The sequence below is a fragment of the Microcaecilia unicolor genome, chromosome 3 (assembly GCF_901765095.1).
Source record: "Microcaecilia unicolor chromosome 3, aMicUni1.1, whole genome shotgun sequence".
In the NCBI taxonomy this organism is placed as follows: domain Eukaryota; kingdom Metazoa; phylum Chordata; class Amphibia; order Gymnophiona; family Siphonopidae; genus Microcaecilia; species Microcaecilia unicolor.
In genome coordinates this window covers 218,700,678-218,715,373 of record NC_044033.1, presented here as the reverse complement: position 1 = coordinate 218,715,373, position 14,696 = coordinate 218,700,678, and the positions used below count along the sequence as shown (strand labels likewise).

The 14,696-nt window shown below is 44.1% G+C and overlaps 1 protein-coding gene across 1 annotated transcript; it reads left to right on the top strand.

Moving 5' to 3' along the window:
* The first annotated feature begins 418 nt into the window (after nucleotides 1-418).
* On the top strand, nucleotides 419-13,504 carry LOC115464376 (vomeronasal type-2 receptor 26-like). The gene is made up of 4 exons (XM_030194762.1): nucleotides 419-685; nucleotides 3,534-3,761; nucleotides 5,275-5,401; nucleotides 12,606-13,504. The coding sequence occupies exons 1-4, from the start codon at nucleotides 419-421 to the stop codon at nucleotides 13,502-13,504; spliced, it is 1,521 nt and encodes a 506-aa protein (XP_030050622.1).
* The last annotated feature ends 1,192 nt before the right edge of the window (nucleotides 13,505-14,696 follow it).

Here is a 14,696-nt window from a genome sequence, read left to right as displayed (position 1 = left end):
CCTGTATTATAAGCATCAGTATTTCATTCATGGCAATAAAGCAGGGGCATTGCTGGGGAGATTGGTAAGAGGAAAAGGGGGCAATAAGAGGATTTTGGAAGTAAGGGAGGAGGGTGGCCGGCTTCTCCGGGAGTCTAAAGACATTACGGAGCGCTTTAAGAGATATTATGAGAGTTTATATGGGGAGCCAGTAGATATAATACAAGATAGCATGCTCTATTTAATCAATCACACACTCCCTCAGATATCTAGTTCACAAAAAAAGTACCTAAATGGCCCCATTACAGAAGGTGAATTGATGCTGGCGTTTCAACAGAGTAAAATACAAAAAGCGCCGGGACCAGGCGGCTTTACTATGGCATACTGTAAGTTAGTTCAGAAACAGGTGACGCTCCCATTATTAAATATCTATAACAATATGGCAAACTTTGGAGCAATATCCGATTCTCTGAACATAGCGAAAGTGATAGTGCTGTTGAAGCTTGGGAAGGATGGCATGGAAGTCGGGTCATATAGACCTATCTCATTGTTAAATTGTGATGTCAAGATTTATGCCAAGATACTAGCAAATCGGTTGTCTAGAGTGGTGCCGGACCTAATTGCATCCCCACAAGTAGGATTCGTGAAAGGCAGATCGGTGGGGAGTAATGTCAGGGCTCTGTTGGCATCTCTGGAGATCATGGAGGTACGGAAAGGGCCTTCTCTGTTGGTCAGTTTCGACGCAGAGAAGGCCTTTGATCGTGTAGTCTGGAATTTTATGTTTGCGGTGATGGAGAGGGTTGGAGTGGAGGGTAGGTTTCAAGATGCGGTGGGAGCGCTTTATTCAAATCCGCAGGCATTTATGTGGGTCAATGGGGAGCAGTCTTCAATGTTCTCAATTAGGAGGAGTATACGGCAGGGATGCCCACTGTCCCCGTTGCTTTTTGTGCTCACTCTGGACCCATTGATCAGGGAAATCGAGGCCCACCCAGAAGTGGAGGGAGTGGCTTGGGGAGCTTCTTTGTTCAAGATTTCCACTTTTGCGGATGACATATTAGTACATCTCACGCAACCCGGTCGATCTTTGAGGGCTTTGTTGGAATTGTTTCAGGAATATGGTGACTTTGCTGGGCTTAAAATCAATTATTCTAAATCACTGGCATTAACAGCCCATGCAAGTGTGAAGACAGAGTGGGGGACTGGATTCCCGCTCAAATGGGCATCTGACTTCCTTCCGTATCTGGGAGTGAGGATTTCCATGAGAAATGCCACTCTATATCATTTAATTTTTACTAATTTGCTGGATAAGATGAAGGACCGATTGGGTATGTGGGGGACGCTGCTGCTCACTTTGCATGGGAGGATACACTTGTTTCGAATGGTAGAATTTCCGAAGTGGCTTTACACACTTCAGGTGCTGCCTCTGCGGATAAAACATAAAGATCTTAGTCAGATGTATCGGTACCTGCGGAAGTTTGTATAGAGAGAAACTAAGCCAAAACTTCCACTGAAATTACTCATGGGACCCTGGAGGATGGGGGGCATGGGGCTCCCAGACATTTGCAGATACAATCAAGCCTGTTTGTTAAGACATCTAGGGGATTGGTTATTAGGGAGACAGGATTACACACCACGTAGTATGAAACAAGATTTTTTTAAGCCCCACCATCCACACTATTTGTTACATTGTGCTAGGAGAGTAATACCTGAAGACGTTTGCAACAGTGTACTACTGGGTCCTCTGAGGGAGGTTTGGAGGGAACTAAATAAGTTATGGAGCTTCGAGGCAGATACCTCGGATCTGTTACCGTTACAGGGTAACCCACAGTTTGCCCCAGGATCAGATAATAAAATATTCTGTAGATGGGCGGAGTTGGGGATTACGAGACTCGAGCATGTTTTAGGTACGAGGGGGAAGATACTATCTCTGGGAGCCTTGGGAGTTGGCATCAGTTCGAGTCATTTATTCACATATCATCAGCTCGCCCACTATGTTAGATCGTTGGAGCCCACTAAACTGGATAGTGGCCACGGGCGTAGGCTTAGAGAATTTTTGGGAGCAATTCCCGGGATAGGCTGTCAGTGTCAGGCCTGCAGAGAGCCCTTTGGGAGCTCGAAAGAGAGAAGGACACAAGCCTTATTCGACAGCGATGGGCATTGGATCTAAAGCAACCGCAATTGCAGTTAGATTTCCGGAAACTAATATCCCGCATACCTCAGATATCAGTAAATGCAAGCTTACGTGAATGTCAGTATCGAATAACTTATAGAGCATATATGGCCAAAAATCAAGGGTTCAAAATTGGGGGGGTCTTGGACCCGCTCTGTGCGAAGTGTAAACAGAGGGAGGGTACGTTGTTTCATTCTATTTGGGAATGCCATAAGATTAAGACTTTTTGGAGACAGATATTTAGGTACCTGGAGTCTCTGGTAAATCGCCGGATTCCGTTTTCACCTCAGGGGACACTATTCGATAAATATAAAGTATTCATGCTTCACGGTAAGGGGGCCCAGCAGCTCATTCGCAAGGCCAGTATAGTAGGGAAGAAGATTATCATGGGTGCATGGAAGAGCAAGGCACCGCCAAATTACTGGTACTGGAGGAACAGGTTACATGAACTCTTGTTATTGGAACATAGGGGGGTGGGGTCCTCCCCTAAGAGGCGGAAAGCTTTCCTGGACATTTAGGAACCCTATATACAGTCACTGTCACCTAAAGCTTGTAGCCTAATACTTAATAAGCTCTGAAATGTTTTTTGTTTTTTTTCTTTTATTTTTCCTTTTATAAAATAATTTATTTGGATACTCATTGTAGACAAATGAATTGTCTTCAATCATTAGTGCTACGATATAGGAGTAATCTTCAGTTTGAAGGAGTAGGAGGGGTCTAGAGATAGTCAGGCTAATAGCTGGTTCCTTAATTATGGCGGAGGGCTATCAGAGTTAAGGCGCTCCGCTGGGACAGTATAATCCTAAGGAATGCATTACTTGGGGAGACACAATGTCTGAAATGCTTAAGGTTTTACAGTTGTAGGCTCCTTTTGTTTTGCTGGTTATAATCCAATAAAATGGAGTTATGTGGAGAAGTCCAGAGGGTTTTTTTTCTCTTTCTTGGGGTTTGGAGGGAGGGTGATTACGATTACGAAAGTTGGATAACGACACTAATCTTGATTTCTTTTATGAGTTTCAATTGTTGAGGTATTAATAAAGATTTGTTGTAACAGATGGGCTGTAATAACTCATAGAGGGAGGATAGAAAAGGGGGGGAGGGGGATAAAAAGAAAAATTTTTGATGATGGATAATAGTAGTTTTGGTTTTGTAGAACAGTGGCATATATATATATATATATATATATATATATATATATATATATATATATATATATATATATATATATGTTTTCATGTATCTCTCTTGTGTAATGCGAGCATTTTGTACTGTCATCAATAAAAATGTTGAACCATAATAATAATAAAATGAAGTTGAGCAGAAATATGTTTCAATTTGGCAGTTAACTTGACAAGTATGTTCACTATTGAAATTCTAATTTCAGCTTCATCATTATCTGAAGAATGTCCATTTTAAGAACAATCTGGATGAAGACATCTTTTTTAATGACAATAGAGAACTGAATACTGGCTACAATATTATAAATCTGGTCTTTCTACCCAATGGAATATTGCATCGTGAAATTGTTGGAAGTTATAATCCTTATGCTTCCCCAGGGCAGGATTTCATCATCAATGAGAAGGCAATCGAATGGGACAATACATTCACCCAGGTCAGATTTAAGAAACATTAAAGAATGAGGGAAGGTACTGGACCATGTTGCATCATGCATGTTGTTAACTGCGGCTGGATTATCACAATTTTACATGATACCAAAATAAAAGAGCAGTAGATCTTGCAAATAAGTTTTGATTTGATAGTGAAAGAAGATATTAATGTAAGCCCCTCATTCTCAGGGACAGACTGAGGGGCATAATCGAATGGGGAGCCCAAGTTTTCATGAGGGCGTCCTTGCAGGACAGCCCTACGAAGAGGCGGGGAAACCCGTATTATTGAAACAAGATGGGCGTCCATCTTTCGTTTCGATAATACGGTCGGGGACACCCAAATCTCAACATTTAGGTCGACCTTAGAGATGGTCGTCCCCAGTTTTTGGCCATAATGGAAACCGAGGACGCCCATCTCAGAAATGACCAAATCCAAGCCCTTTGGTCATGGGAGGAGCCAGAATTCATAGTGCATTGGTCCCCCTGATATGCCAGGACACCAACCGGGCACCCTAGGGGGCACTGCAGTGGACTTCAGAAATTGCTCCCAGGTGCATAGCTCCCTTACCTTGTGTGCTGAGCCCCTCAAAATCCACTCCCCACAACTGTACACCACTACCATAGTCCTTAGGGGTGAAGGGGGCACCTAGATGTAGATACAGTGGGTTTTGAAGGGCTCACATTTACCACCACAAGTGTAACAGGTAGGGGGGGATGGGCCTGAGTCTGCCTGGCTGAAGAGCACTGCACCCACTAAAACTGCTCCAGGGACCTGCATAGTGCTGTCATGGAGTTGGGTATGATATTTGAGGCTGGCATACAGGCTGGAAAAAATATTTTAAAACATCTTTTGAGGGTGGGAGGGGGTTAGTGACCACTGGGGGAGTAAGCTGAGGTCATCCCCGATTCCCTCCAGTGGTCATTTGGTCATTTAGGTCACATTTTTGTGGCTTGGTCGTAAGAAAAAAGGACCAGGTAAAGTCGTCCAAGTGTTCATCAGGGTCGCCCTTCTTTTTTCCATTATAGGCCGAGGACGCCCATTTCTTAACCATGCCCTGTCCCGCCTTTGGTACGCTGCAGACCCCCCCCCCCCCCCCCCCCCGGGAACTTTGGTCGTCCACACGACGGAAAGCAGTTGGGAACGCCCAAAATCAGCTTTCAATTATGCCGATTTGGGCAACCCTGGGAGAAGGATGCCCATCTTCCAAATTGTGTTGAAAGATGGGCGCCCTTCTCTTTCAAAAATAAGCCTGCTAGTGATTTACTGAATTATTGCAAGAAAGAAGGTTGCAGCATGAGTGGATGTCTACAGCTTAGTAAGGAGGGGCCTTAGTTTTAAAAGTAACCTGCAAAATAAGAAAGATCAGTGCACGTGACATTTCCGTTTCAAGCTGAATTTCAGGTTCCAGAGGCTTGAAAGTATAATTTGGCTTATAAATGGACAGATATAGAAACCTGCATTTTAACAATCACAGGTGAAGATTATACCAATTACCCAGATTTGTTTTCAATATTTAGATTCCTCCTCAAGCCAAATGTAGTAAGAGCTGCCCTCCTGGCTTTAGGAAATTAACCAGGGAAGGAGAGCCCATCTGCTGCTTTGACTGTATTCCGTGTCCACAGGGAGAGATCTCCAACCAAAGTGGTGAGTGATATCATGTGGCATGTTAGTGACTGTGGGTTATTTGCTATGGTGCTGATTTATAAAAGAGAAAAACATCTCAAAAGGTTGGACGTTTTTCTCACCAAATCATCTAAATCATGATTTTCAAAACTCAGATTTGGGATTTTTATTCTGCAGTTCATCTAAATTGCAAGGGGGCATTTTGGAGGTATGTTTTGGGTGGGACTTGGGTGGGCTTTAAATCTGCATTTTTTTCTGCTATAATGGAACATAAAAAAGTTCCAAGGCAGAAAAGAAATATGTTTTTGCCTAGACCTGTTCTAGTCTTGACTACATCTGAAAAAGGTGCCCTAGCTGACCACTGGAGAGAAGAAGGCATGTGTTTTGCAGTGGCGTAGGAAGGGGGGGGGGGGGCGGTGGGGCGGTCCGCCCCGGGTGCACGCCACTGGGGGGGTGTTGTCTTTGTTGGGTCCTTGCTCCCTCTGCTCTGGAACAGGTTACTTCCTGTTCCGGGGCAGAGAGAGCAAGAAACAAATGGAGCCGACGCAGCTCCCAGCGACGTAGGCTCGGGGGCGGATCGGCCCCCCGCCCGCCCCTCGCTGCCAAAGTAAGTTACAATGCGTTCCGGCGGGTGGGAGGGTGCGCGCCGGAGGGGGGGCACCGTGCGCCAAGGGGGGGGCGCCGTGCTGCACCCGGGGGGGGGTGCGTGGCTGTGACCCGCCCCGGGTGCCAGCCACCCTCGCTACGGCACTGGTGTTTTGACCTGGAACAATACCCAGGAAAGAGGAGAGAGCACACACATTTTTCAAAAGATAAAATGCTAGCCTCAAGCCTTTTAAAAGCAAATGATATATATATATATTGCAACAACCTGGCTCCAGTGGGCAAATTCAGGAGTGATATTGGATTAGTCCCAGCAACTCATCAGCCCTGGAACATGAGACTTCGGCTAACAGAACTTTGCAGCCTCGTTAAATAATAGTGTTTCTTCCTGATTCATTTCCTGCCTATCTGGGTCATTTAGCAACGATCCAGACAGACATACTTTGCTTAATTCCTTTTATGAGATTTCCTCTCAGTGAGCATATAGTGATCATGCTTATACTGCATCATCTGAACAAAACAACTTATCTCTCTATATAAAACGCACCTCCAACGTTGTAATGAAGCCTCAAATCTCCTAACGTTCTAAATTTGTAGTTGTGTAGATCGCTTTTTCTCCATGAGTGTCTGCCCCGCCCTCGCATCACAATGTGATGACAACGAGGGCGGAGCACTGACACTCAGCAAATTCAATCGCTCGACGAAACGTAATGTCAAACCCATGATGCATGAACGCGATTCGGAGCGCCCCGTGACCGATCGGCACTGCCCCACAAAGCATAAGGAGAGGCAGCCGGGACCCAAGCCACGCCACGCGAGCCTGGACGGAGATGCCGACACCACAGCACTAAGCCGCAAGCGGAGGCACAGTGGGAGCGACCCGAGGAGCACCGAGAGTCCCACAGACAAAGGTTATATTGTATTTTTAAGAGAAGACTTTGATGTAAAGGTATACACTTCTCAGTAAATTTATTAGGCAGTAAAAGCAGAATAGTTAGCAAAACCTGATCAAGGGACTAGCCAGCTGGACAAAGAACTCCACTTATAGGCTGCTGCAAAATAGGAAGATTCATTGGCACAGGCAACCGGGATCGAGTCTTTGGAAGGTAAACTATGGAGAGGGGGGGGAGGGGGTCCCTAAGACCAGAGAGGGGGGAAGGCTGGTCCCTAAGACCAGAGAGGGGGGGGGGGAAGGGGGTCCCTAAGACCACAGAGAGGGGGGGAAGGGGGGTCCTCAGACCACAGGGGAGGGGGTCCTGAGACCTGAGAGGGGGGAGAGGGGAGGACACTCACTGTCTCACATACGCACTCGCACACACTCATTCTCTCATACACATACTCTCTCACAGACACACTCGCACCCACTCTCACTCTGTCACACACACACACTTGCACATTCACTCTCTCTCACACAGTCACTCTCACAGACACTCTCTCAAACATACACACTCTGCGGAAAACCTTGCTAGCGCCCGTTTCATTTGAGCCAGAAACAGGCCTTTTTTTACTAGTATATTATAAAGCAACAGAGCATGCACAAGATACTAGGGTAAGTTAAAGGACTGCAGATGTTCTAAGAGTCAGTGAACCTGTAGTGTAAGCTAGAGAGCAATGGACAATAGGCTAGACTATTACCACTATAGCATGACTCCCCATTAATCCCTCCTATGGTCACTGACCCCCTCCAACTCTGAAAAGATGTAATAGTGACAATAAATATGAGGCTCTATACAGATCTAGATGTTATGGCCATTCCTAAGGTAACAGCCTATGAGTGGATGGCGTAGCCTTGTGGTCAGTACAGTGAACAGTGAGCAATGGGACCCAGGTTTAATATATACACATCCTGTACCTCTATCTATCTATCTATCTATCTATCTATCTATCTATCTATCTATCTATCTATCTATCTATCTATCTATCTATCTATCTATCTATATACACACAAGTGATCTACAAGCTTGAGGGCTATTGTAGTGGTGGACCTTCAGGTACAGTAGGTTATTTCTGTACCTGGAAGTATCACCATACTATAAAAACAGGTTTAGGTGGGATTTGTACCTGGATGCCTTTATGTGAAGTCCACTGCAGTGACCAATAAGCTGCCCTCTACATTGCTGGGATGTCTGCATGGTCAGATCAATGGCGTTCCTAGCCTGGATGGCACAGGGGGCGGATCGCCGATGCGCCCCCCCCCCCCCCCGGGTGCAGCGCCCCCCCACCTGCGAAATGACGCCTTCCCCCCCCCCGGCGAAATGACACCCACCCGGGTGCACGCTGCTGGGGGGGGCCGCGGCGCATGCCTGTGGGTTCCGACTTCGCTAACTTCACTCGTTCGCTGCAGCTCCCTCTGCCCTGGAACAGGAAGTAACCTGTTCCGGGGCAGAGGGAGCTGCAGCGAACGAGTGAAGTTAGCGAAGTCGGAGCCCACAGGCGCGTGCCACAGCACCCCCCAGCGGCATGCACCCGGGGCAGACCGCCCCCCCCCCCCCCCCCTTGGTACGCCACTGGGTCAGATCACTAGGAATGCTACAAGACAGACCTCCTTATGGCTTGTTTTCCTAAGCTTTTCCTTGAGACAACTATTTTTGAAAATGGTTCTTACAGATGGTTGTGTTGAGCCTGAAAAACGTCTAGCTCAAAGCTGTAATCAAACAAGACATTTAGACGTTTTTCTGGTTTGATTATGACTGTGTGCTAGATGAATTGAAATGTTTTCGGTAAAACTCAATTCAGACTTGGGCGTCATATCGAAAATGCCCCTCCACAGTTCCTACTATGTGAAACTCAGGGGTATGCAAAAAAAAAATTATGGAAAATAAGAAATCTAAGACACAGTCATCTCAATGGGATGAGCGTCTTTCCTATTTTGTAGTTTGAGGAAAATTACCCTAGATGGTAATTCCCAAGTTCACCCTCCATTTTAGTGGGGAGATATCAATGTGGGCTACAATTATGAGGTGTTTTACTATTAACCCAAGTTATTAATTAATTAATTAATTAATTTGTTACATTTGTATCCCACATTTTCCCACCTATTTGCAGACTCAATGTGGCTTACATAATACCGTAAAGGCGATCGCCAAGTCCGGTATGGAAACAAATACAATTTGATATTAGGGTCGGGTAAGGTAAATATATACAGATACATAGGGATTGAAAATAAGAAGGAATTTAAAATGTCCAATACAATCTATGGTTTTGCTATGTTGCAGAGTTGAGGCATCTAAGTTAGATCGGTGGGGAATGCTTTTCTGAATAAGTAGGTCTTTAATGATCACCTGAAGTATAACTAAGGGCCTTGTTTACTACGCCACGCTGTAGGTGCACTAGCATTTTTAGCGCACGCTAACACTAGAGACACCCATAGGAATATATGGGTGTCTCTAACATTAGCACAAGCTAAATCTTAGCACACATTAACACACCTTAGTAAGCAGGGCCTAAGTCTTATGTGTTGAAACTGCACAAGTTAGTGGCAAAATAGCACAGCTTAATGGTAGCCCACACTGATAATTACACCCCTTAGTTGTAAAAAAAACAACATAGCTTAATATTAGCACATGTTGATAAGCATTTTTTTTAGCTGCTGCCAGCATTATTCCCAGATATATTCAATACTGAGATATGTCCAGTCATTGGCATTGAATATCAAGGTTTGTGAGGCCGGCTCTCTTATATTCAGCACTTAACTAACCAAGTGACACTGCATAAAGATAGGACTGTGTTTTATACGGTCTGATTTGGCCACTTAACTTAGGCAATTTAGGGGCCCTTTTAAAAAAGGTACTTAAGGCCCTACACGCACCCAGCATGTACCAAATCAGCACTGCCACCCGGCTACCTCGTGCCCTGGGTGGTAATTCTGAATTTGGTGCGCATCAAAAACACGCATTAGAAAATAGGTAGACACTCTTGATAAATGAACCGCTGCCGCTGAGGTCCTTAAAAGAAGAAAAAAAGATTAAGAATACTTAACGAACATATTGTCAGCTTAAAACACTGCACTTAAATATGTTATTTTGAAAGCAATAACATGGTATGACATAAATCAGTAAAGTCATGTGCACCATTACTATTGCTAGGGTTGACTAAGGTCAATAAGTTCTGACAAATATCAGATAATATAAGCCAGGAGTTAGTTTCCGTCATAGGTAAATCATTTAAAGTACACAAAGTTTTAGCTGAATTTAGGGAGTTACAGTCATTTGAGACAGAGGCCATAAACCCTTTTGCTGCCAGAATGGCCAGTCTAGACAGATTGTTCTTCTTTAAGTAAGGAGCAGTGGCGTAGCCACAGGTGGGCTTGGGTGGGCGGGGCCCACCCACTTAGGGCTCTAGCTGATGGGGATTCCAAGCTCTACCAGCTGAAGACTTCCCCCTGATGGTAATGAAAATGCTGCTCTCCACGATACTGGCACCTGTGAATGCTCTGTTTTCAGCACATGCCTGCTGCAGACTGCCAAGGTGGAGAGAAGCATTTTCCCACCAGCTTAGATATTTTTTGGGGGAAGGGGGAGAACACTTGGTGCCCACCCACTTTTTGCCTAGGCCCACCCAAAATCTGCAGTCTGGCTACGCCCCTGGTAAGGAGTTAAATCAGAGCCTAATTTCAAAGAGGAAACATTTATTTTAGAAATTTTGATTGTAGCAGCAGTAGTATTGAGCAATTGTTGACCGGGGAATATGGAAATTTGTCCATAGAGGGGAGTAGATGAAGAGGAAAATGGGACGTAAGCAGTGTTCAAATTGAAGCCATGTGGGAGAGTTTTGAGAACTACCTTTGTGAAACCAATAAATTGCTTCTGACAATCTAAATGCAAGGTGAAATGATTTAAAGTCAGGGAAGTTAATACCTCCACTGGTTTATTCTGCCATAAAGAATTTTGAGATCTTACTTTCTATTTGTTTGTAGAGAGAGGGAGGAAAGGGGAGGGAAGGGAACCATAATAAGGATGAAGTTTATATTAGGGGTAAGAACCATTTTAACAGCTTCAGCTCTGCCCCACCGAGACAGATAAAGTACAGTCTATTTTTCCAGGGTTGAGTTGACTAGTGATGAATTGGAGTTTAACTGCAAGGAGTGATTAACGGTATTACCAAACCAGATATCCAGATACTTGATACTAGTTGGTTCCCATTTAAATGGAACTGAAGCTATGCGATGTTTCTGGACCAAAGGAGATAGCGGGATCAAGTCAACATGGGTTAGTCATTAATGAGATGCAAAATATTCAAATGCATGTATTGCACCTTATTACTATGCAAATACCCTAACACGACTTATGGTGATACATTGCAAGTCAAGTTATGGCCCCAAAACCATGGTAAAATAATCCTAGCTTCTTGATGGGGTTATTTTACTATCCGTGGGCATTAGGTCGCAAATCACGTGATGCATCTGGGCCAATAGCTGAGGTTCCCCTGTCACTCAAGCCACCCCTGAGTTGAAGCCCCCCTGAGTAGAATGACCAATGTGGGATTAGCACGATACTACCACTAGGGGTGCCATTTTGAAGGTAGCACTGGACAGGGTACTGGACAGGGTAGGAACAAATGGGCACCTCCTCTGCCCGAATATCCCTTAGACCCCAGAAGACCCCCTCACTGAATCAGAAACTGATCAGTTGGAGGTAGACAAGTGGGAGGCTTGAACTCAGGTGGGCTTGAGTGGCTCGGAGCATTGGGCCACTCTTTTGCAGTCAGAAATTCCAAGGTCACTGGAATAATGCTTTTTGTGAGGTGGCTCTAAATCAGTGCTACTCCTCTTCTGGAGTGGAGGAGTAGCCTAGTGGTTAGTGCAGTGGACTTTGATCCTGAGGCACTGAGTTCAATTCCCACTGCAGCTCCTTGTGACTCTGGGCAAGTCACTTAACCATTCATTGCCCCTGGTACAAAATAAGTACCTGAATATATGTAAACCACTTTGAATGTAGTTGCAAAAACTTCAGAAAGGTGGTATATCAAGTCCCATTTCCCTTTCCCTTATGGCAGGATTCAGCAATCTGCATTATCAGGACCCTACAGGATGTTGAATCCCATGGGAAATCAAGGTGTGGAAAAAGGTGAACATTTATCACACCTTGATGAATCCCCATTAACAGCATAAGTGCTGAATGACCCCCAGACTACCTAGAAATTATCAGGCTTTCATTATAGGTGTCTGTGATAATATTCAGTGGAACTAACCAGTCAAGGGTCTCTGAATATGAGCAGGTAGCCCTGCAAAAGTGGATTAACTAGCCAGAAGCCATTTGCAGCTGGTTAAATTGTTTTGAATATCAATCTTACAGTGTTAATGTTGCTAAATTTTTAGAAAATAGTTCAAAATTAAAAGGAAGAAAATGGATGAGATATATAGGAAGCAATAGCACCCATGTTTTTTATTTAGTGAGATGAGTTGAAATTATTCTTGGCAAAGTGTCTGTCTACTGTAAATACTGATTCTGAGTTGTAACTGGTTGATGTACATCAAAACTACTTCACCGTTCTAAACAACAGGATGTTACAGAGAAACATTATCTGCTGTAGTCTGAAGTATAAACAATTAACTTAATGTTCATGCATGATCCCATAACTAAAGCTGTTTATGAGATATTTAGACAATATTCATCTTCCTCAGATATGGACAACTGTGTGAAATGTCGAGAGGACCACTGGCCCAATCATAGGAGAGATACCTGTATCCCAAAACTGATCATATTCCTGTCCAATGAAGAGGGTCTTGGGATAGCTTTGACTACCAGCACCATTTTCTTCTCTCTTATCAATGCAATCGTCCTGGGAATCTTCATTCATTACCGAGACACACCCATTGTGAGAGCCAATAATCGGAGCATCAGCTATATCCTCCTCATCTCCCTTATGATTTGCTTTCTATGCTCTTTGATGTTCATTGGTCATCCTGAGCCTGTGACCTGCATTCTCCGTCAGACTACCTTTGGGATGATTTTCTCTATCTCACTCTCTTCCATACTGGCAAAAACCATCACAGTGGTTATGGCCTTTCATGCAACCAAGCCTGGAAGCAAGCTTCGGAAATGGATGGGTTCCAGAATCTCATATACTATAATAAGTTCCTGCTCTCTTTTTCAATTTTTTCTCTGTCTCATCTGGATGTTTACTGCTCCCCCATTCCCATATCATAATATGCAATCAGAAATTGGGGCAATACTAATTGAATGTAATGAAGGGTCAATGATTGCATTTTACTGTGTTCTGGGTTTTCTAGGATTTCTGGCTTCTATTAGCTTCATCCTTGCATTCTTATCAAGAAATCTTCCTGACAGTTTCAATGAGGCCAAGTACATTACTTTCAGCTTGATGGTGTTTTGCAGTGTTTGGATAACTTTTATCCCAACATATCTGAGCACAAGAGGAAAATACATGGTAGCAGTGGAGATATTTGCCATACAAGCTTCCAGTGCTGGACTGCTGGGATGTATCTTTATGCCCAAATGTTGCATTATCCTATTGAGGCCTGATATGAATAGTAGGAAATATCTAACGAAAAACAACTGAAATGAATGTTTGTTTTTTTGAAATTCTGTGGAAGTTAAAACTTTGCTAATTAAATTTGTGGAATTATCTTTGATTTGGATCTTTAATTCTTAATAATTAATGCTTAGTGTTCTCTATCCCTTAGTCTTGCATTCACTCCTAGAACCCTAATACTCAAAGATCCCAAAATTGAAAGTTATTTAGATAGGTAGGAGAGGATCCTGTCCTCTTAGATCCCCTTGGGCCGTCTATCTCTGATATCCTGTGGCACTAAACTAGACAGTACCACTGAATATTGCCTGTGACCACCACATTATAGAGGAGCCTGGAGTTATGTGGGTGCTTTTAATATTCAATGCCATCACCCTCATTGCTCAGCAGCCTAATTTAGGACAGCTCAAAAGGTGTCATAAATTAGGCCGCTAAGAGATGAAGGTGCCAGAGCTGAATATTGGCCGGCACCTGATTAAATTTTTTAATGTGCTTTTATTCATGTGAACCCTCTCCCTCCCTTCATCCTAAGCCATGTATAAACCAAATGCTCCTCGCAAGCTGCCACGAAAGGTCAACGCATCCATTTTCTTAGTTAAGCTGCAATGGGCCGGACCCAGAGGGCTGAGCTCCTGCCCGTAATGACCCATTGGACCACTAGGGAGCAGAGGTAGGCCCAAAGGGGAATTGGGGACTGGTGACCTTCCAGGGTAGTTAGTGGGATTCCCTAGGCGTCTGTGCTGGGACCACTGCTTTTTAACATATTTATAAATGACCTAGAGATGGGAGTAACTAGTGAGGTAATTAACTTTGGTGATGACACAAAGTTATTCAAAGTTGTTAAATTGCGGGAGGATTGTGAAAAATTACAAGAGGACCTTATGAGACTGGGAGACTGGGTGTCTAAATGGCAGGTGACGCTTAATGTGAGCAAGTGCAAAATGATGCATGTGGGAAAGAGGAACCTGAATTATAGCTATGTCATGTAAGGTTCCACGTTAGGAGTCACAGACCAAGAAAGGGATTAGGTGTCGTCGTTGATGATACGTTGAACCCTTCTGCTCAGTGTGCTGCTGGGGCTAAGAAAGCAAATAGGTATTATTAGGAAAGGAATGGAAAACAAAAATGAGGTCGTTATAATGCCTTTGTATCGCTCCATGGTGCGACCGCACCTTGAATATTGTGTTCAATTCTGGTCGCCACATCTCAAAAAAAATATAGT

Bases quoted from the DNA above. Each gene is read 5' to 3' on its own strand.
- LOC115464376 (XM_030194762.1), top strand. From the start codon at position 419: ATGGCAAACTTTGGAGCAATATCCGATTCTCTGAACATAGCGAAAGTG. The intron at 686-3,533 runs GTACGGAAAGGG...TTCTAATTTCAG, and splicing joins CATCTCTGGAGATCATGGAG to CTTCATCATTATCTGAAGAA. The intron at 3,762-5,274 runs GTCAGATTTAAG...TTCAATATTTAG, and splicing joins GGGACAATACATTCACCCAG to ATTCCTCCTCAAGCCAAATG.